The sequence below is a fragment of the Drosophila grimshawi genome, unplaced genomic scaffold (assembly GCF_018153295.1).
Source record: "Drosophila grimshawi isolate 15287-2541.00 unplaced genomic scaffold, ASM1815329v1 contig_1377, whole genome shotgun sequence".
In the NCBI taxonomy this organism is placed as follows: domain Eukaryota; kingdom Metazoa; phylum Arthropoda; class Insecta; order Diptera; family Drosophilidae; genus Drosophila; species Drosophila grimshawi.
This window is the reverse complement of record NW_025062900.1, coordinates 12615249-12637581: the sequence shown is the minus strand read 5'-3', so window position 1 is coordinate 12637581 and position 22333 is coordinate 12615249. Positions and strand designations below refer to the sequence as shown.

Here is a 22333-nt window from a genome sequence, read left to right as displayed (position 1 = left end):
CTTGTACCCTTTCAACGCTCTTGTAAACCGTGGGCGGGGCACTAACCCCACCCTATTTCAGAGCTTCCCTTGTAGCTGGGCATGCCAAAAAAAAAGAAAAAAAATAGAAAGAAATTTTATTTTATTCTACAGGGGCTTTAACGAGAATATGCGCTTCATTTTCTACTATAAAGTTGGCAACTGGACTCTGACTGGTGCCAGCGGCTAAGGTGGTTGCTATCTGAGACAAACTGTGGAAAGAATTGGCAAATTTTTGTAGTTCAAATATTGATCTATAGCTGTTAACGTGTTTTACTGACAGTCAAATCAGCATTATTCTTGAGTAAAACTTGTTTTATATTTTGTCGCAAGTTATTTTATGTTATTTTAATATATTATTTATAACGTGCCTAATATCAATCAGCTCAACTTTATAAGCAAATAGTTCAGATACGAAACACACATATTGTGTCGCAATGTATTATCGATAACTTTCAGAAGCTTTGAACTTGAACTGACTTGAAATATATATATTTTTCTCTTCTCTGAAAGGTAATTTGTTCACAATTTACCTATTAACAAATTATTGCTAGCAAAATTTGTAATCTTTTATTACATTTTCTTAAGCAATATTTGAAGTTTGTACCACTGTGCGTCATCGCCTACTTCGTCTGTTGCCTTTGATGCTGCCAGTTGTCCTTCACTATCCGCACCCACCCGCACTCCACCCCCCTTCTATTACTTACTCTCACGTTTTATCAACCCCTCCTCAAGCGTTTACTTGCCTTGTCCCATTGTCGCTACCTACACACGGCACAGAATTGGGATTGCTACAGCAGCAGCAGCAGTCGCAGCAGGAGAAGCAGCGTCATCGTAGGCTAACCTAACCCTTCATCAGCTAACCAACACCCACGGAAAGCCCAACCTCCCCTCGGATGGTTACCCATGGTACGGTCACCGTCTGTCTGTTTGTCTGTCTGCCCGTTTGCTTACTTTGCCAGCGCAATTTTTATACAAAAATTTTCTTGCCATTCCACCTCCCCAGCCAAGCTGAACATAATTTGGGGTGTGGATGGAAAAGACGGGGCAGGCAAGAAGCGTAATGGAAGGGCATACTCACTCAGCGCGAAGAGTGACTTGGAAGTGGTGTGGGTGGTCGACTAGAGGACTAGGGGACCAAAAAGACTAAGGGACTAGTTCACGCGGACGCCGTCCGTAACGCTTTTTATTAGTGTATTTCAGTTGGTTCGCGTTGCTGCTGCGGCTGCTGCTGATACCCCCACTTCAGTATCCCCTTTTTCGCCCTGTGTCCTGTCGTGGTAGTCCTTGCTCATCAACGTGTGGGTCGCTGCCACTCCCACTTATGGACTCTGTGGAGCTGCCTTTGCACATTTGTCCATTTTAAGTTCGAGCTCTGCCCGTGGCACTCATCCAGCAGCAGTAGCAGTAGCAGTAGCAGTAGCAGCAACCGCGTCGAGTCCTTCAGCTGGTTGCTAGATTCCCCTCCACTTCCCTTCCCAAACCGACTGCTTGCCACCCATTCATTTTGCACCCATGCCTGCCTGCCTGCCAGGCAAAGTTTGTCTTGCGTTTCGTTTGGGTTTTCATTTTTTAGATTATTCCTTGCCTCGCTCAGTCCAACAATATTTTTTGTTGTTTTTTTTTTTATTTTTTCATTTCCCTGCTCTGTTATCATCCAGCTCTATGCTGGGGCTTGGCCGGGGCTAACGAGCATGTTACTCCTTTCCTTGCTTTGCCTTTCGCTTTTATTATTATGCTTTGGCGCACATTCCAGCTAAAAACGCAAAAAAATAACAAAAAAATAAAAAGTTTTGTACCGCTTATACGTTGCCTGGCAACTCGCCCACATTTCTGGACGATGCAAAAGTTGCATGTCGGACTCAGACTCGGACTCGGACTCGGATCGGACTCAGAAACTAGAGACTCGGATGGGGGCCATATAAAATAATAACAACTAACTAAAAATCCGTACGCTTTAGCTGCAAAACCCTTTTGTTTTGCTCCCTCTGCTCGCTCCCTCCACGAATATAAAACCGAAACTACTCGCTAAAAAATAAAAATAAAAAACTAGACAAGGTAAAAAAAAAACAACAAAAAAACAAAAAATAGCATTTGTTTGGCCCGCTCAAATTCAATGCAAAAGTTTCGCCTCATGCCGGCAGCCCACATAAATTTCGTGCCCCAGCAAAAACCCCGTCCACCTCGAACCATTTGCTTTTTGGCCTGGCTGGGAAAGTTTATCAGCACCCACGTCCTGTCTCAACCCTTGCTTGTGCTTTAGCGACCCCGACCGCTTGTTTGTCTTACTTTTGACCTCTATAAACGTGGCGCCGGCGGAGGCTCTGCAGTAGCCGATAATAATGAATTAGAAAGCAGGCGAATGCAGCTTCTAGCCAGAATTATATAGAGAGCTTTGGTGTGTAAAGAGATCAGCCGGATAAACTATGAACACAGTTGCCTTGTGGCCATAATGAACTTGAGCTCTGTCTACACGTTTCGAACTGTATGTAGAATGTTCTGTTCGGGTGAGAGTGTTTGGCAAACATATTTCTTTAAAAGTCAACATCAATGAAATTATAATTCAAATCAAACACATCTTAGTTTGAATAAGGCAATGTTTTTAGTAAAAGTTTTAAAAATTAAAATAAAATAATAAACAACAAATTTTAATTTGAAAAGTGAAAGTTGATTATTAATAGAATAATTTCTACCAAATTTATGTTTTATGTACACAAAATAATAAAAAGAAATTATCCAGCTGATAACTGATGCTTTGAAATCATTTCTTTTCTTTACAGGTAAGCAATTAACGACAATTCCCATCCACTACTCAATGATATACAATTTCCTTTAAAACTGTAAGTAAAATTTCCTTTTTTGTGTTTGATGGCCAATTTTGTCTTTATTTGAAATCAAAAAAAAAATAATCACAAAAAGACTTTGGCCGAGCCATTCCATCAACGCAAAAAGGAAAACAACATTAAATGAAAAATGTTCTCCATAAGTTTAAGCAGCTTAAAATTAATTTACCTGGAAATGGCCCAGGGATGGGGAAGCGGAGAATAGGGGTGCTGAGGCTTTTGCAGCAAATACAAAAAGTGCAGTTGCAGTGGCATAGAATTATACACTTGCCGGCGGAAGTTGCAAGTGGCTGTTGCATTGCTCACACAGGCTAGCGAGGAGGAGTGAAAGAGAAAGGGAGTCGACAGGGTGGTCATCCTGCATTGCCATCTAAAACCTAACCCCAACCCACAGACCACGCACGGCCCAACCACGCACTTAATAATACGGTTTATTAGCGACATAAGCACATCCGAAGCTGGGTGCAGACATTTTAATTGGTAGGCGAGTGCATGGTAACATAAAAATTATAGTCGAGTGCAGCATTAAGGACTGCCAAGGGACGGGTGGTCGTGAGGGGGGCAAGGGGCTGAGTCACCCTGCACCATATTTACAGAGACTGTATGGCAAACAGGGGCACAAGGTTGAGGCAATTCAAATGTAGGATATTCTCGTACTTCAATCATTGGCTGCTTTTGTCTATGCCAACTGTTGGCGGTTGGTGGTTGAGTCGGTGTCTACTAGTGCTAGGTGTTGCGTGAAAGGGGAATAGTGATAGGGTGGTAGTTGCCACAAATTAAAACGTGCTGCGTTTTTAATCAAAGCCGCATTAAGAGCTCATAGATGCATGCAGATAGCGCACTGAACACAACGCTTCATAAATGTGTTTAATTTTTTTATAGGATGGTGCTTAGGCGGTTCTTAGAGAAAAAACAGAAATATTTATTAATTATTTGTATTAAAATTACATATAAAAATTAAGTAAACCCTTTAAAGTAGTAATACTTTTACATATACTAAATATGATTTTAAGTTCATAATTTGTTGGAAATAAAAAAAAAAGTCAATTTCTAAATCAAATCAAAAATAAAAATACAAACGCTTAGCTCTTTTTTGAAAGCTTAAATAATTGTTCGACTATTCCACACACTCCTTCAAAATATTTCTTGGTAACGAACAGATTGAAAAACAATTTCCAACGCATTTTCCTTAATACTAGCGGGAAGAAAGACTCTGTATTAAATATCCTTTATCAGACAGTTATTAAATAATTGTGTACGACTTTCACTTTTAAATAAGTTTGAAAATTGTGTGTGTGGCAACCTTTAGACATCTTAAATATGAACTACACCTCAAGTGCACCTGATGCACAGTGTAATTGAGTGCTGCTTATGGGTAGAGTTTTGAACATCCTGACGCGGCCTTCTGCGGAACTCAGAACGAGGTGCACCATAATGTTACTATTGAAGTTGCAGCTTAGCATTTTTCGTGCCTCGTTGCAAGTCTCGACAAACAATTCCGCTGTTGAAGTCGGGTCTCAGTCTGCCCAAAGGGTACCCAGAACCCTTTTCAACTGCCGTCGGGTAGTTTGCTGCTGTTGGCTGCTGGCTGCTGGCTGGCAGACGTACAAATTTTCCACATCCCTAAATCGCTAATCTGCTACGCATTTTTGCCGTGCCGCAGCCACAGCCGCAGCCCCAGACCCAGACCCAAACCAAACCCAACCCCTGCAGCCCATTTTGTAATAATTTCGCTGTTTTTTCTCCCTTTCTCTACATTTTTTTTTTTCATTTTTATTTTTTGTTGCACCCAAGCGCAAATCGGCAACTTTGTGCTGTAAAGTTTGGCGGTGCTGGCGCTGCTTATTCGCCCGGGGTTTAGCTTGGCTTTCGGCCGTAGCTGGAGTGTAGGTCTACCACCATGCAACCATCCACCCTCTAACGTCCTCCACATTACGGCACATATGTGCGAGAGCGCGATAAGGCGTCAGAGAAATTGAAATTGTTACCATTTGTGAAGGTTGCCGCCTTCGCCAGAGCTAGACGACGCCAGTGACGACCCTGCCAGGCATATAATGAAGGTGTGCTAACCCAGCAACTCCGAAGAAAAACAAGAAAAATCAGCTATCGACGGCACACCGAATATTACATACCCTTCATAGTTGCTCACACATAAACATGACAAATCATTTTCAAAGCTAACCGATTGCTGCTCTGGCAGCTTTATATATCCATGATATAGACTTACAATGTTGAAAGCCTTAGGAGAGAAATAACATTCACAACTGATCTATAGAGGTCCAATACAGGCGACTTCCCTATGCACTTGAAATTCATATAACTTCAACTTTGACTCGCCTACTGATGTTGTTATAGAATTTATATACCTAATGGAGTCGAAGAATCGTCCTGCAATGACTTACACATTAAAAGAGAAAGTAGTACTACCCAAGGCAAGGGTATCAAAAAAGGGACGCAACTTTCGCTTCAGCGAAGGTTGTAAAACCGACAGCGACGACATGGGAAATGGAAAATGGGAAATGGGCAAATGGCGAATGGAGCCGTTGCGAGTATTTTGTGTTGCCAACTTTCTGGCGCGCTCGCAAAACTCAAGTGCGCTTCGGGGACGCTACAGCGCGTGTTGTTGCTCCTGCAGGCGGTGGAGTGAGAGGTGAAGGTGGACGTGGAGGAAGATCAGGGTAGCAGGGGAGCGGCATATAGCTGAGACTGAGGCGTTGTTGATTATGATGGCACCGGCCATCAAATTGCGGAATTTGCTGGGCTGGGCTTGGTTATATTTCGGTGCGGGGCTGCTTCTCGGATGTTAGCCAAAGATACATAGATAGAAGGAGAGTGAGAGAGTGAGAGAGAGAGAGAGAGAGAATCAGCACAAGCCGTTAACTCCACATGGAGCGTAAACTGCAGTTAAACATTACTGGAATAAATTTGATTATAGCTCAAGTTATAACTTATCAGTATTTTTTCTTAGAATATTAGAGCTAAAATCTTTGGTCGTTTGTTAAACTATTTTATTGAATTTGTTTCGGGTAGTTTAATTGTTGTTGATGATGATTATTATAATATAATAATATAATATTATTAAAATTGTCAAGATACCAACTTCATAATGTCAACAATCAATATAATTGCTTCGTTATTCGTTTTCTTACTAACTGAAACGTATAAATTTAGACACTGAGCAATGATCTCCACAAAAAAAAAAGAAATAAAACAGTCTATTTATTTCTATAGTACATTTGCTGCAAATCTCTTAAATTAATATTCATAAAAATTCATAGTATTTTCCAACTCCATTGGCCAACTCACTTCAAAAAATGAGTTCAATCCGCTGATAAACCAGCCCCAACGAACCCAACCCTTTTCAGCTGGCTCTGCTTCTTCTTCGCATTGTTAGCCACCAATGTGGCAGCCAAATAAAAAGTTTTCTTCATTTTTTTTGTTGCAAAATGTTTGTTGTATTATCTAGCTGGCGAAAAAAAGGGGCGCCCATTTTTACCAAAAAATATCACCCGAAAAAAGGAGAATTGGCAAAATGAAAGAAAGCAAAGAGAAAACCCACGTGAACTCAACAACAACAAAAACAACAAAACGTTTGCCGCATCTTTTGGGATTTCTTGCCTCGTTTAAAAATCATTCAAGCAGCAGACAGAACCCAACTCAGACCACACATCCACTCCCCCAAACCATCCAACCGCCCACAGACAGTGGCACAAATTGTGTCAAAAACGTTTGGCGCTGGCGGCAACGGCGCAGCTCTGGCGCGGTGGTTCGGGGACTAAGGGGTTTTTTGGGTCCACCTCTGAAACGTTTGTTTGGCATTCTCCCCTTTATTTTTTATGTTTTTGCGCAGATCCCAGCGCCAGTAACCCCCACACCCCACACCCCCTTCCCCGCCCCCCTTTCCCATTCCCTTCCTCTTTTGCTATACTAAACTTTGACGCCTAACGAAAGAGGCAGCAAATAATTCATCATTTTGCCCTCAGACTTCTGAGCCTTTCCTTGCCAACGTCGCTAGCACATCCAGCGCCTCGGAGTTGGGGCAACGCAGCTTGGCCCAGGGTAAGATGAGAAAAAGAGAAGGGTGTGGGGAGATGGGTGCTAAACTTGGCCCAGCAGCTACCCTGGCTGAATACTGCCCCTGCGGATTCTGTTAAAGAAGACGAAAAGAAAGAGAAAAAATATTATTTGGAACGGTTTATCATCAATTTTATGTGCGATTTTTCTTTTATTTCCTCTTTTTGAGATTTGCTTTTGGCTTGGTGCTGCACCCTGTACCCCGTACTCCGCACCCTGCACCTGACCAGGAACTTGGCTACATTTGGCTTCATCTCGTTCTATTTAGTTATCTTGAGTTCTGGGAAAGAGTGCCTCTTCCAACTTGGGCCCACTCCCTGGGATTCTGTCTTTACGAATGAAAATCAACAGAAATTCGATTTGATTATGATTTGTTTCGATTGGAGACGTTGTCAGTGGGGGAATCTAGTCACTCAGCCTAGCTGTGAGTCACACCAAATTGCAATGAGCAAAGAGTCAGAACTCGCTATGGAAGTTGAATTTGATTTTCCGCATTGCTCAGCATTCGCCGGGTAGAAAGACGAAAGAGTGCCATTTAATGGGATTTTTCTAACGAGGTTTTTACATTTGTCAGTGGCAAAATAGTGCTTGAATTAGTGGCCCTCCGTTGAAATGCAATAAATAATAAAATGCAACAATGAGTTAAAAGCCGGACTAAAAGAAAATAATCTTAATTTTAATATTTATAGCTTGTCATATAAATATTATCTGATTGTTATTAATGTAATCTTACAAAATTAATAATTAGAATTACATTTACAGTTATATTTTTAGAGGATTTAAATTCATAAATAATTTTAAAGCATACAGATCTTAGCACCTTACTATTGCCTAATTTATCTGTACTGCATAAATATTTGGTATGCACTCCTGGCTTAATACCTATTTTATTCTCAACATTCCGTATACATGTTTAATATATGCAAACATATAGAGAACAAGATTTTTTTGTTAGGTATTGTTTAGCTTTTATAAAAAAACATTTATTGGTACACGACCGCCAAAAACTGTCAAAGGCAGCAACGCATCAATCAGTGGTAAATGTGCCCTCCCTCACCAACTGCAACAGCACAAGAGACCAAAAATTATATAGACACATATGCGCATACATATGTATATATATTATATTTTCTTTATATCATTTTTTATATGATGATTTTTCGTACGCAAATTTTAGTTTGTTTAATATTTCATGCATTAAATATTTGATAGCTAGCATTCGCTGCAATACAGTCAGCAACATAAAGCAGTGTGCATAGCTTTTTCGCAATGTGCTAAAATTTACATGCAAAAAAGAGCACAATGGAAGTAAATTTAAAAATTAAAAAAATATATTTGTGTATAGAAAATTGTATATGTCATTTTTTGGGTATTTGCATATTCAAATAATTTTTTACAAAATAGGTTTATAAAAAACTCGCTTGCGCACATTGCGTATACGACGTGTATGCGATTTTTTATCAAATATGAGGGGCATATAGGAAAATCAGTGCTGCATTAATAAAGCAGCCCTGCCCAAAGCCATATTCTATTTGAATTAACTCATCCTTTATTTTATTTATTGTACGCTATTTTAATATATATTTTATTTCTTGCATATTTTATATAAATTTCTGGCATTTTATATAATAATAACATACATGGCATTTTTCATGTTTATTGAATCAGTTGCAATCATTTCTGTTAATGCCTTTGGCATTTCTGCGCTAATCTAATTTTTGGCAATTAAATATTTTTTTTGTAATATGTTGCTCAATATCCTTATGCAGCTTGGGCTTTTATTTTTTTATTTTTTTTTAGGGGTACCATTTGGAAGTAAATCAACCTTTCGATAAAGGTCGAGTCGCTTGGGCGCCTAAGCAAAGTGCATAAGCTGCCGCTTATTGTTAAGACACTGCTGATTCCCTTGCCCCACTTGTCAGCCGCTCGTTTCACGCCTCATCTGTCAGCACTTTACCTGTTTCTAGGATGCAACGTTCTGGACTTAGACAGTCAGCCAACCGTCTCTGTGTCTAACGATGGTTTGCGTGCTAGATTTGCATATGAATCCTCATCATGGAGTTTGATGAAGATGCTGTTGCCCATGATGATATTGTTGTTGTTATTGTTGTTCGCCCATCTTGTTCTGTTCGTCCTGCAGGCACACTGTTGACGACAACACGTAGTCGGCATTGCATTGCAGTTAACTGAAATCTATGGCCCCAACCCTTATGTACTTGACCACCTACCAGACAGACAGCACGTTACGCATACGCCATGTGTGCGTGCCGTCGTTTTAGGAAGCGAAAATTTCGCACTTTAGGCGTGAACGGCAGCTGGCAACCAGCGCACAGGCCAAATGCAATGTGGCAACAATGACAATGCGATCAACTGCACTTTGGATGTGTATGTGTCTGTTTATTTGTATATGTAAAGTTGTCCTCATTTTATGCTATTTTTTAATATAATGCGCATCTCTTGCTGTATTGCGTAAATTAAAATTTAAGATTACTTTAGACGAATTTAATAATTTTATAATTGTGGGCTATTTAAATTATTTAAATTATGCTTTTAATCTAAAATGTTGTTAAGTTCTTCGACTTAATCTTAAGAGTTATTATAAATTCTGTAACATGATTTAAAGGTCAAATTTGTATTGCAAAACAAAATATGTTTAGGGTAAGTTTACTTACGGCATCTTTTCATTTATATCAAGTATCTCTCATTGGCTCTGCTGCTGTGTGCTTTCATTTTTGAATCGTTGTTGGACAGCAAATAAACTGCGATATTGCTCAAAATATTGGATATAATTTCTGTATCGAAAGCAGTTAGCAGAGACTGCCCCACAAGCGTTCGTCTATCCCGGACTCTATCAACTAAAAACACAAATATGCTGGCCATTTATATGCAAAACATTTGCCTACTTTCGTGCAGCTCATTTGAAAAGTCGCCACTCGTGAAAGCCCTCTACTTCCCTTACCCCCAGTGCATTGTCAAGCAGGCTTTGGGGCAGGATCTGAGCGCACTGCTAATGCATTGACTAACGACCCATTATGCAAACGTGGCGAATGAGTGATTTGTTGCAAAAAAATTAGCAAAACAAAAAAAAGAAAAAAAAATACCGTAATGCGAAAGGTTAAAAGCAAAAGCCTGCCATGCACTTGCAACGAGTTGCACGCGGCAAGAACCAAAAATAAAATGCAATTTTTGTTGCTGTGTGCCGTTAAAATTATTGGATTGCGAGAGGCGAGCGTCAAGCGACCCAACAGCAAGTGGGTGGCATTAACTAGCCCCCTTTTCCGCCTCACCCCCACCAACAACAACAGCCACCAGCTCATTTGCGTATGTACGAGTGCGTGTGTGAGTGCGTGTGTGTGTTTGTGTGGGTTGGCATTAATTGTGATGTCTGGCGTGGTCAAAAGACCGACTGATGAGTAAGTAGATTTTCTTGTATGCAGCGTCCTGCAGCCAGCCGGCCCAACTTTTTATTTTGCTCTCCCACTTACGCATTTGTTGCACGCCTACTTTTTGCATACACTGTGTGTGTGTGTGTGTGTGTGGACTGAGTAAACCAGACTCGGCTTGCGTTTCTTTTTTGCTGCATTGCCTCATTGATAATAATGCCCCCCGCTTGTCGGCAGCAGTCGCGCTTGTACGCTTCGGTTTTTTGTATTTCACGCGGCGTATGCGTAATATTTTTAAACACACACACACACACACATACGCAGATTGAGGGGCATGGAGGGGGCCACTGAGTGAGGTTTGTGGTGCTGGGCAGGCATCGGGCATTGCCCAGTGAGAGAGTCGTAGTGCGTTGTGCGTGTGGCCAGCGCGAAAAAAGGACCAAAAAAGCTCCGCCTTAAAAATATGCGCGCACCAATTGCCATTTGTGTCTGTTTTTCTCTTTTTTACACGCACAACACTGCAGCCAAATGTGGGCCTATGTTGCACAGTGTGCAGCACGATAGCCGCGCATAGTTTCTGCCGCTGTTACAGCTCTGCTGCCTCTGCTGGATTTGCTCCTGTTGTTGTGAACAACAAACAAAATGAAACACAAAAGTTGAAAACTGACAAATGAAAAGTGCAAAAAGCGTAAAAATCGCAGCGTTCACGGCAAAAGGTTTCTCTCTGTCTGCCCTTGTTGTTGTTGTTTGAGTGTTTCTCCTCTTTTTTTTTTTTTGGTCGCCAAGCTACGTTACTGGTCCGTGGGGCATCCCCGGAACATATGGCAACAAAACTTTACATACTTGTAGGCGTATTTTTTTTTCTTTTTTCATTTACGCACCTCTCGACAGCTGGGAAAGAGGGAGCTGGGAGGTGTGGCGGACTGCGGTTAAGTGGCCGGACTGAGGAGTCCGGCAAAGTTGTTGCGGTCACTGAGGAAATGGGCCTCAATGTCTGACAATATTATGTTTCAATTTCTGTTGCAGAATGGGCCAAGTGTTCACAAAAGAGCGAGGTGAAAAGGGGTTCAGATTATTGTCTGTGTGTGTGCGTGAAATGAATGACGCGAAATTTGACTTGATGATTGAAATATTAATAATGTCTTTGGGGAGGAAACATATTAAGTTGCGTATTCATGCGAATAATGGCAGCTAAAGTTCTTTGATTCTACTATGCAGACAGTTTGTGGTAGGGTTGGGAATTGAATCACTATTTAAGGCTTGATTTTAATATGATCGAATATCTATACCAAAAATGCGTTTAGATGAAATAATCATACATTAAATTAATTCCAATTATAATTAATGGCTTAATGGATAACTGAACTTGTAGTTTTCTTAACTGTGAACAATATCTGCAAAACCAAATTGAAATTAATTCGATTTATATAATTTATCGAAATAATTAAATTATGTTTAACAAAATCAGCAGAAACAGCACACATAGCCATAGATTTATGTGCATTTCTACTGTTTCCTACAGCATATTTCTCCTAGCATGTAGTTCATTCTTTTCAAATCATCTTCTGCATGTTTTGCTTTTATGTATATGTCAGACCTTTCAGTTACCATTTGTGCTGGCTATGGCAACGGGAAGTACTCATACGCCGCGTGCACCATTCATACATTTTAAGAGTTACCGTTGGAATTTACCTTTCATTTTTTTAGTGAATCCAACCCTATGTCATTGGCGTCCCCAGCACTTTCTTTTAACAATGGGTTAGTTGATTAACCGCCCCCAAAAAAATCTGTTGCATTGGCCAAGAAAACTAGAAAGCAATATCCGAAATAACCTAACAAAACAGCTAATGTAGTTCTGATACCCTTCTCTTTATATGTACACAACAACAAACACAAATGTGCAACATAAAATGGCATCGACGGCTTAGTGTGTGCAACCTTTTCCCTTTGCCTCCCTCGCCCATCCTCCATTCAATGCATACCTAGCTCACTTTGCATTTGATAGCATTGATGATGTTTTGGTTTACCATTTTTGACCAGAAACACCCATCCATAGGCTGCATTATATACAGTAAAATCGAAAACTAAAAAAAATAAGCAATATTTATATAAAGGCGTATGCCACCAAAATCGCCACCCCCAATATTTTTTCCAATATATGCTTTTTTTCCAGCGACTTTCCACAAAACGGGTCAAAGTTGCTCACATCACGTTAGAAGTTTGAATCGTCGACGGGCGTGTAATTGTTTCCACGTAGCAAGTGCAGCACACTTTCGGGTGGCAGTGTAACTAACGCTGCATGCCACTCAATCGCACAACAACAATAACAACAAGTGCAATAGGTGTGTCGGGTGCTGCGAGGGGCAGCTGCTTCGCTTTTTACGCGGCACGCGAATATTATTTGCCATGCTTCATAAACAATGCAACATTTTGTTGTCCGGCCCTCAGTGGGACGTTTGTTTGGTGTTGCATACACAGTCAGCCCAGCAAACACTTGCTGCACATTTAGCCTTCTAGTGCTGCAAACGTACCGCACCTTGTCTGGCTGATTAGTTTATGATGTGGTGGGGCCAAACAGCATGGGGCTTATTGGATTTGCGGATGGTGGTGGTGCTTTTTGTTTGTGGGTTTGTGGGCGCTTTTGGCTGGAGGAGATTGCATTTTTATGCTTCGGTTCGAAGGTTTCGTTGCCACATTCAAAGTTCAGTCGCTGATTAGAGTGGGCGAGTATGGTAAATGTCTGTTTGTCCAGGAAGTTGTTAAGTATTTAACATAATTTCAAGGTAACAAATTATAGCATACACAAATGGAAGGTTATGTACTGTCATTTCGTATATTTTTCAAACAATCCAAGCATAGACTTCCAGTGATAATGACTGTTTTTAGCAAGGAAGTACATGTGGCATACGGAATTAACTTATTTTATAAATTCACAAAGATATAAAGAATGTTTAGATTCTGAATATAAATTTCAATTGAAAAATGATCAATATATGTGATATTTGGTGTTATTTTCAATATTTTAAGTTAAGATTTAAATCAAAAATAGGTTTATATATTATCCACTCCCTCACTCACTTCTATGAATACACCTTTGTAAATATTTGTCTTTCAGCTTTTCAGGTTTTCATATTTTACATATAGCCCAGCATATTTTTCCCATTAGCCGTTGACCCTCTAAATTCCACTTTATATCCCTCTATCGATCCCATTCGCTCTTTACTTTCAACTCTGTTTCTTTGCTAATGGCTATGAATATGACTAGCAACTAATTTAACATTGTCCTGTTCCTGGTTTCAAGCCACGTTTGCACCTACCGATTTTTTCTATATATATTTTCAAATCTGTTTGTTGTGTTTTCTTTTTGTGGACAACCCACTAGAAAAACTTTTGCCCATCCGGCGACATCGCCCAAAAGAATGCTGCGTTCAAACAATTTTTGTAATTGCTTTGACCAACGTTCACGTTTTGGTTTCGGTTGGAGGGGATTACCAACGGGGCCTCCACCTTTTATATATATATATATATATATATATATATATATATATATATATTATTTATATATATAAATCCTTCATATATTTTATTGTTATATAGAGTACATGCATATAATGCATTTAGACTGCAGGTTCATGCGTCAGGCACCAAATGACGCAATGCATCAGAGCCAAAAACTGAAATGGAAAACATGCATATGGAAATGCTGTTGGCCAAATATTCATGTGCATATTGATACCCCAAAGAGTTGTGTTCAAACGTCATTTAATTGACCAAAATAAATGAAAACTGTTGACTGTTGCATCATACTTCTAAAAAGGTGTTGCTTCCTGGGTAAATTTGCTCTGAGCTTTGTAAAGATTTGGTTTAAACCAAAAGGAGCAGGTACATTATTCGTGAATAGAACAATTTTTATGTGGCTTACTGAATCCCATATTACCACATAAACAACCAGAAATTCATATGTACAAATCTAAATAGTTAATTAGCTTTAAGAAAGTTGTAAATATTTTGTGTTTTTTATATTACTATACGACCGATTTAATTTTTTAAATTCAACGTTGCTAACAAATTTCCGAATGAATTTCAAATTTTCCATAAATTTCTCTTAAGCTAATCCTGCAAAATATTTCTCTTTTGAAAAGCATTTTCAGCATCTTTCTCCGTTATGTTTCCGACTTCATTTCTTGTGAACTTGCCAACACTCGACCATGGCCCATAAATTGCACACACACAGTTGATTTCTGAGGTCAGTGGAAAATGTGAGGCAAGTGCTCAAGTCTTTTAGCTTTGCAATTGGCCTTTGTTTGAATAAGCGAAGCAAATATTTGTTCTATTGCACTTCTTTTAAATCTTGACTTTCCCTTCGCTAGATGAAACTGTACACATTTTGGCCTGAACATGTATATATATGTATATATCTATATGTGTATTAATGTATCTTTCGATATCGTCTCTCCGCACATCATGTGCAATTTCTTTTAATTTCTTCGGCACGATTGCGTAGTTAAGTTTCGAATTCTCATTAGACTAAGTTGCCAGCCCTCACACAGCTCTCAGGAGCTAGAACGACTCTGACAGACATCAGACCTGCCCGTGTCTCAAAAGCAGCATCCTCACACCCATCACCCCCCCAAAACCAATGTCGTAACCACAAAAACTTTACAGCTCCCCAAGACTAAGAGGCACTATATCGAGTGAGACATGGAGGGTGAGAGAGAATGAGAGGGAGATAGAGTGGGAGTCTGAGACAAAAACTAATGCATATGTTTAGGCATTTTAATTTATATACGACAACCCACACACACATAGGCAGGCAGACAACTTCTAAGAAAGCTCACACACGCTCACACAACTAACCCCAACCCTTGTGGCAGCAACCCCTGCCTGCCTGCCCTGTCTTACTGCCGGCGCCGTTGATAAAAGCAACTTCCATTTCATTTAAACTACAATTTCCTTGACAGCGCACAGAGGCAACCGCTCAGCACAGTTCAGTTTAGTTTAGGGGGGTTTGGGGTTAGGGATGAGGTGTGAGGGGTAAAGGGTGAGGGATGGGGGATGAGGGGATGGGGTCTATGGGGTTGGCAACCCTTTCACGCACTTATGAGTTAAACGCAAATTTTCTTAGCTGCCTTTTAGGAGCTCAGGCTGAGCTGAGTCTGGGTGAAATATGTCATCGGCAGTTGGCAGGCACAAGCAACAAACTCACACTCTCCCACACTGGCACACACTTGAGTCCTTGATAATTCATTATGCGTGTGCTTAGAGGCCTTTTCGGCATTGTATTTGTGCTGTGCCGGGCAGAGCTGTGTGTGGTTGTAGTTATATTCCACTCTTAGGCGCAATAGAAAGGAAGGCAGCCCCCGCTTTTCACTTTTTGCATTGAACTTGTATTTCTAGATTTTGCCACAGCCCGCATACTTCAGCCATCAGACTTGGCAACTCCGTGCGCTTAGGCGCAACTATAAAAGGGATACAATTTGTCTGCATCACCCACACCCAGAGAAAACTTCAAAAGCGACTTCCTTGCGTCTCTCACCAAATGTTGTGGCAATGGAAATAAATGCTCGGATTTATGTCTAACTCTGTGGGTGTGCGTACGTGTGAATGTTGTGTATGTCTTGCAGGTGTTACTCATACGCCTTGTGAACTGACAGCTCACAACAAATTGCTTTGCAAGTCGCATCCTCCTCGGCAAAGTCAAGGTTGCCCTAGGATGAGCTTAAGACATGCCAGTCTAAAGTTGAGCCAATTCCTAAGTCAAAAACTTGTACATAACCCACACACACACACATTAACAGACACACAAACACACAGAAGCCGAGACCAAGTCCATGGCACAAAGAAGTCTCCCGACGGAGTTCCTCAACTTCACAAAAATGTTAGTCGCTGTGCTCCTTTGCCTCAGACTTAACCACCCTCCGATACTCCTGCCGCCCGCTGTCCAGCTTGCTTGGCCAATGACTTTGTGCTGGCCATCTTCCTAGACTCCCCGCTTAGCAACTCCCCAGTTGCTTTTCTTGTACCGTTTTAATTAATGGAAAATTTGTACGTTTTCTTCTTATTCATGTGGTCGTTCCTTCAATCGCCAGCGTTGCCTCAAGCAAAGGGTAACTCGAACTAAAAGAAATTGCCAGCTAGAGGGCTTGTACAATCCCTGAAACCCCAAAATCCCCTAACCCAAACCGCCCACAAGTTGGCCTCATGTTGCACATCTTCAATGTTGGCAACTTTCGTTTGACAGTGGACAAAATCCAAATTGCCATTTCGTTTTCTTTTGGCTTGATTAGAAAACTGACTTGGGAATTGTTGCTTTAAGTAAGTTGCTTCACTTTTCGTGAAATATTGCCAACAAGTCAGAAGCTCTTAACTTTAGGAGTAAAGATTGACATTACTACAGAATATTTCAAATTGCAATCTGTTTGCTGTCTTTGTACTTAATCATTTAATTAACACTTAAGCATTGTCTTTTTTTTTTGATTACATTATGAAGATTAAACTTAAATTCAAAGCATAATTAAATATTTCACATATTAACATTATTTTTTATTTAAAGAGTCCTTATCTTAAATTATCTCTTAACAACAAGTGGAATCGACTAAGTTATTTTATACCACTTCCAATATAAGACTGCTATTTTTTTAAAATTGGTATTGCATCGATTCCATTGGAACTTTATCTTAAATCTTATGCTTATGCCACCAGTGAATAACATTTTTCCTATGCTGTTTGGAGTAACAAGCACTTAATCAATGTGCATACACCTTTTTCTATTCGGATGTTCAGACTTTTTGACTGAACAGAGAAAGAAAGCTTAGCTGCAACTGAATGTTAATTAGAAGCCGTGTTCAAACTTCATTTGCGTCGTTTGCTATATTCGTACTTGCTTTTTCTTATGCAATGTCTGGACGTATGGTATATAACTTAAATTCTGAATGCCAGCCAACCCCAAAAGCTCCAAAGCAGGCGAGCAGGCAAGCAGCCAACCTAACCACTGTCCTGCAACCACAGCCAAAGGCGGTGGGTCCAGGAAATGACTGAGAACATCTTGAACTAGGACGAAATGCTTCATCAGAGCAATGCTCGCCGCAAATGGCAGAGACCCAAAAGCGTTCCCCATTTTGCCGTTGCTGCTCCCCACCCCTCAACCCTCCCTCTCACCCGCAACTCACTTGCCAACTAATTTGCAGTGCAGCATAAAAGGAACGCAAAAAAAAACAATATTATACCATTTCGTAGGATAAAAATAAGAAAAGAAAAGAAGACCGGGCCGGACTTTCATCTTGACCAAGAAAAACTTTGATGCTGCTTGGCTTGCAACTTGGCAGTCGCTTCTTTGACGCTTTTTGCGCCCATTTTTTAATGGTCTAACGAACTTGGTGGTTTAGTTCAGCAAAACCTCTTCTAATCATTTGGATTTGGTATATATCGAATGCTGTCCCAAAAAACTTTCTGCGGTCATTGAAACTTCCCAAATTTGAAGCTGTTCCCATCTTAGATTCTTTATCCAACCCCAAGCTCAAATTTGAACTTGAACTCATCTTGGTTTCTTAATCCTCCCACCCAACACAGGAAACCATACCAGCAACACCGGCCACAAGCACCGATACCAGCAGTGTTGTCGGTGTAGGAGGCGGTGGCGTTGGAGGAGGCAATGGCGGTGGCGGCGCTGGAGGCATTGTCAGTGCTGGCAGCGTATTGGGACTAGACATTGCCAGCGGATTGGGCGGCGGGGGCGGTGGTGTGAGCAGCGAGTCCGAAGCATATGCGGGCCTCATGAAGGATGCCGATAAACTGAAGCTAATGCTGCTCGCCTGGAACTACCAGAACTCGACGGCCGTGCGGAACGGCACCGAGGGACCCGACCTTAGTGTGGTGGGCGGTCTCTGGGCGCAGTATCAGAACGCGCTTGCCCAGAATGCTGCGGCCGTGGCGGCGGCCACCAGTAAAATGGATAGCTCGTTGTCTCCAGTGCCCAGGCAGGATGCTCCATCGCCCATGGAGGCGCAGGATGAGACCAACTCATCGGGGCAGAAGGAAGAGGATGAGGTTTCCGAGGACGATTCCGATGACAAAATGGACGAGAAACTGGCCACGCCACACGATCCTGAGCGCCTCAAGGCCTTCAATGTGAGTAAAGTGCGAGAGTAATAGAGAGAGAGGGAGAGAGAACTCATCTCCCTCAGAGAGCTGTTGGAATGTAATGCGAACGTTGCCAATGAAGCCACCACAAATGGCCAAAAGTCCAAGAATTGTTTGTTACTCATATCGATCCCCTTGCCTTGCAGATGTTTGTACGCTTGTTTGTGGACGAGAACCTGGACCGCATTATACCCATCTCCAAGCAGCCAAAGGAAAAGATCCAAGCCATCATCGATTCGTGCGCTCGACAATTTCCCGAGTTCAGCGATCGTTCCCGCAAACGCATTCGCACCTATCTCAAGTCGTGCCGACGCAACAAGAAGACACGAGACGGCTGGGAGAACACGGTGAGTGATAGACAAAGTTTTTTTTTATATTTTAATTAGCCTTAGCAGAAACAAAGTGCTGGAACAGCATATAACTCTGGATCTATTGTTAGGTTCATACCTAATGAATACCTACATAAACAGTCAATTACATTTATTTTTGGATATGAGAAGCTGATGAATCTGCCTCAATTATCTTCACTTCTCTAACTTCACTCCTAACTACAACTAACTCCACTTTCTTAAAGTACAACTTAATTTTTTTAGGAATCCATTCTCACCATTTCTCATATATGTTAATATCCATTGTTGCAGACCCGACCAACTCCCGCTCACTTGACGTCCGTGCAGGCGGAACAGATCCTGGCGATCGCCTGCGAAAATGAGTCCATGAACGCAAAGCGAATGCGCATTGGCCTGGAGCCGATTACCCATGCGGTGCCAGCGCCGGGCAGCGTTGTTGCCGCAGCAGCTGCTGCCGCTGTTGCCGGCACCAGCTCCACATCCTCGAGCAACGCGGCAACCGTCACCTGCACGGCAGCCGATGCGGCTGGCCTGACCAGTGTGGCAGCTGCTGCGTTGCCCTTTGTCAGCGCCGTGGGCTTTGCCCGATCCACGCCCAACTCGGAGCACGCGGACGCAGCGTTTGGAGGCGTTGCCAATTTGGCTGGTGCTGGCAGTGCAGGCGGCAACAGCACTAGTGGTGCTGCTGGCGGCGGCACTGGTGGCATGAGCTCGGCGCGCAGCTCACCGCTGGCCTTGAGCTCGAATGCCAGCGTTGGCGGCACGAGTATGACTGGCTTGACGCTGGCCAACGGCGCTGGTGGGGCATCAAATGGTGCCGGCCTGCCCTCCAGCAGCCCCTATACCACGGACTTCAGCTCGCCCTCGGCGGCCTCGCCTTTTGTGGCGGCAGCAGCGGCAGCGGCTGTTGCAGCCGGTCGAGCGCCCAGCTATCCTGGCTACTTTCCCGGTGTCGCCGGCCTGGGTAATGGTAAGTCCAATAACAAAGCTGTAGATCTAATTGAAAAAAATAAAAAAATACACAAATAAATGCCTAAAGCAGCTAAAAAAATGTTCACAACTTTGCAGAGATAATCAAAGTAAATTATACTTGAGTTAAAACATTATTTACCAAAGAAACCGTAATGGAAATCACTTAGTAAATAAAGTGAGTTAAAAATTGTCTTAAGTGTTGTAAAGGATCTGAAGCATGTCTAGCAGCTAGCAGCTTAAAGCGAGTTGTCATTAGAGCATGAGTTAAATTTCAAGATCACTTTAGACCGTGCAGCACATAATAAACTCAAACTTCTCTTTGCAGTTACGCCCACCGATCTCTCCATGAAGCCGACGTCACTGGGTGTTGGCATCGCCGGCAGCAGTAGCAGCAGCAACAACAACAACAACAGCAACACGGTCAGCGCACAGCTGAGTGCCGCCAATCTGGCCACACTCAGCAATGCCAGCAACAACAATGCTCTGGTCACCGCCACACAGCAGCTGCAGCAGCTGCAACAACAACAGCAGCAACAACAACAGCAACAACAGCAACAACAGCAGCAGCAGCAACAGCAGCAACAACAACAACAGCAGCAACAACAACAGCAACAGCTGCTCTCCGCGTCCGGTGATGCCAACTGCTCCCGAGTGGCGCCAATTCTCCCACACAAGCTGAGCCCCAACGAGGTGACCGCTGCCCGGCAGGTTATTTCGGCGTATAGGGAGAGTGCGGCGTTTCTGCTACGCACCGCTGACCAGGTGGAGCAGCTGCTCGTCCAGCAGCAGTAGGCGTGGCTGTGGGCGTTGGCGTGGCCGTGGCCGTGGCCGTGGCAGGGGTAGATGTGCAGACATTGGGGCACTCTTTCCAAACCCAAGAGACGCGAGGCGCGCTCGGGTTGTTCCTATTTAAATTTAAATTTAAATTGAATTACACACTGCAACAACAGCAACAACAACAATAACACCAATAGCACACAGCAACTAAGCAAATTAGAAAGCAGAAAATAGTCAAAGCATACAAGCAAAACAAAAACAAAACGAAAAAATAAACAACAACAATAACAACAACAAAAAAATAGTCAAAAAAGTTCGTTTTAACAAGCATTTTAAGTGTTTTTTCCTTCAAACTACGTAAAGCATATTCAAAATAGAAATAACGGTAACGCAAACGATTTAAAACAAAAAAAAACATACCAAAAATCAATCCGTAAATATTGCAATTATCGAAGCAGCAAATCAGTTTATTGTTCATAGTTCAAAAGCTCGCAACAGTTTTAAAAATACTAAACAAATATTATGAAATGTTCCTTTTATTTTATAATATAATAATAATTTCCTTGCCTCGTCTTTTATTTTAGCAAGTCATTGAACTTGAAAACGGTAAACTGATACATAAATACAAAATATGAAAAGAAATCAGCAATTCAACTTACTACAGTGTCTACTAAAAGTAAATCTACAATAGCCACACCCAATCACACACTTGCATTGCGTTCAAGTTTTTGTTGAAATTTTAATAAAAACATAATTACGTTTTTATGCTCCCGACGGAGCGGCAATTTCCGGCCCAGTTTGAAGTACGCGATTTGTTAAAAAATGAATGAAATGAAAACCACAAAAAAAAAGAAACAAATATATATATAATAATGTATTGTATGTAATTAAGTTGGAATATTGTTGTAAATTTTAAGGCGAATCAGCAGAGAGACGAAAAGATAAAACACATTTTAAGGCAACAAACAAAAAAACAAACAAGAAATGGACATTATTTAAAATATATGGGAAACTATGAGAAAACACAGGGTGATACTTTCAGAAATTATTACAAAAAAGAAACTAAGCTAAAAATTAAAACAAAAATAAAAAATTAATATGTGTAAAAAATATAAGGCAAATAACGGGACATAAAAGTTGGTATATGTGTATTTAAAAAACAAAACAAAAAAAATATGAAAATTTAAAACAGAATTTGTATCTCTTAAAATCATTTCGTAGTTTTTAGTTTGTTTCTTTATTAATATTTTAAACCTGTGCCTAGTTTTTCATTGAGCACTGTTCCATTTTTATTATTTTCTTTATTATGTAATTATCTAAATCGAACTTATGTTGTTCATTGGTTTTTGTTTTCAATTATTGATATACATACGAAATACGAGATAAAATATTTAAATACAAAATAGCCATAAATGTTTTTTGCAACTATAAATGTGCATGTAAAAATAACGATACCAAAAACCGAAATTAAATTAAAAATCGAATGAGGCGCAAATCAGTTAAGATCGAGATGAGAAACCGCTATGCAAAGCAAGTTATAGAATTTAATAATATAATAAAATACAAAACGTATTTAATCAACAAATAAATAAATATTAATTACGAAACGGAGGGAAAGGAATTAAGTTCGATGAATTGCTTGCCAGTCAAAACGATAATTATAATAACGATAACTAAAATTTATTAACTATAATATGATTGATCGGTATTTGCATAGAAAAGTAAACTAATTAAAAAGTCCGAAAACGAAAACGAAAAACAAAACAAAACAAAACAT

The 22333-nt window shown here is 41.0% G+C and overlaps 1 protein-coding gene across 1 annotated transcript in view; it reads left to right on the top strand.

The window, feature by feature from the left end:
• The window catches only part of LOC6562609 (secreted 45 kDa protein), a 28572-nt gene extending 7759 nt beyond the window's left edge, over window positions 1–20813 (top strand). Inside the window, exons 2-5 of the mRNA XM_032736297.1 lie at window positions 17888–18445; window positions 18604–18804; window positions 19099–19777; window positions 20105–20813. Of these exons, the coding sequence (XP_032592188.1) occupies window positions 17888–18445; window positions 18604–18804; window positions 19099–19777; window positions 20105–20571 (1905 nt within the window). The 3' untranslated portion in view covers window positions 20572–20813. The remainder of the gene's footprint in view (window positions 1–17887; window positions 18446–18603; window positions 18805–19098; window positions 19778–20104) is intronic.
• The last annotated feature ends 1520 nt before the right edge of the window (window positions 20814–22333 follow it).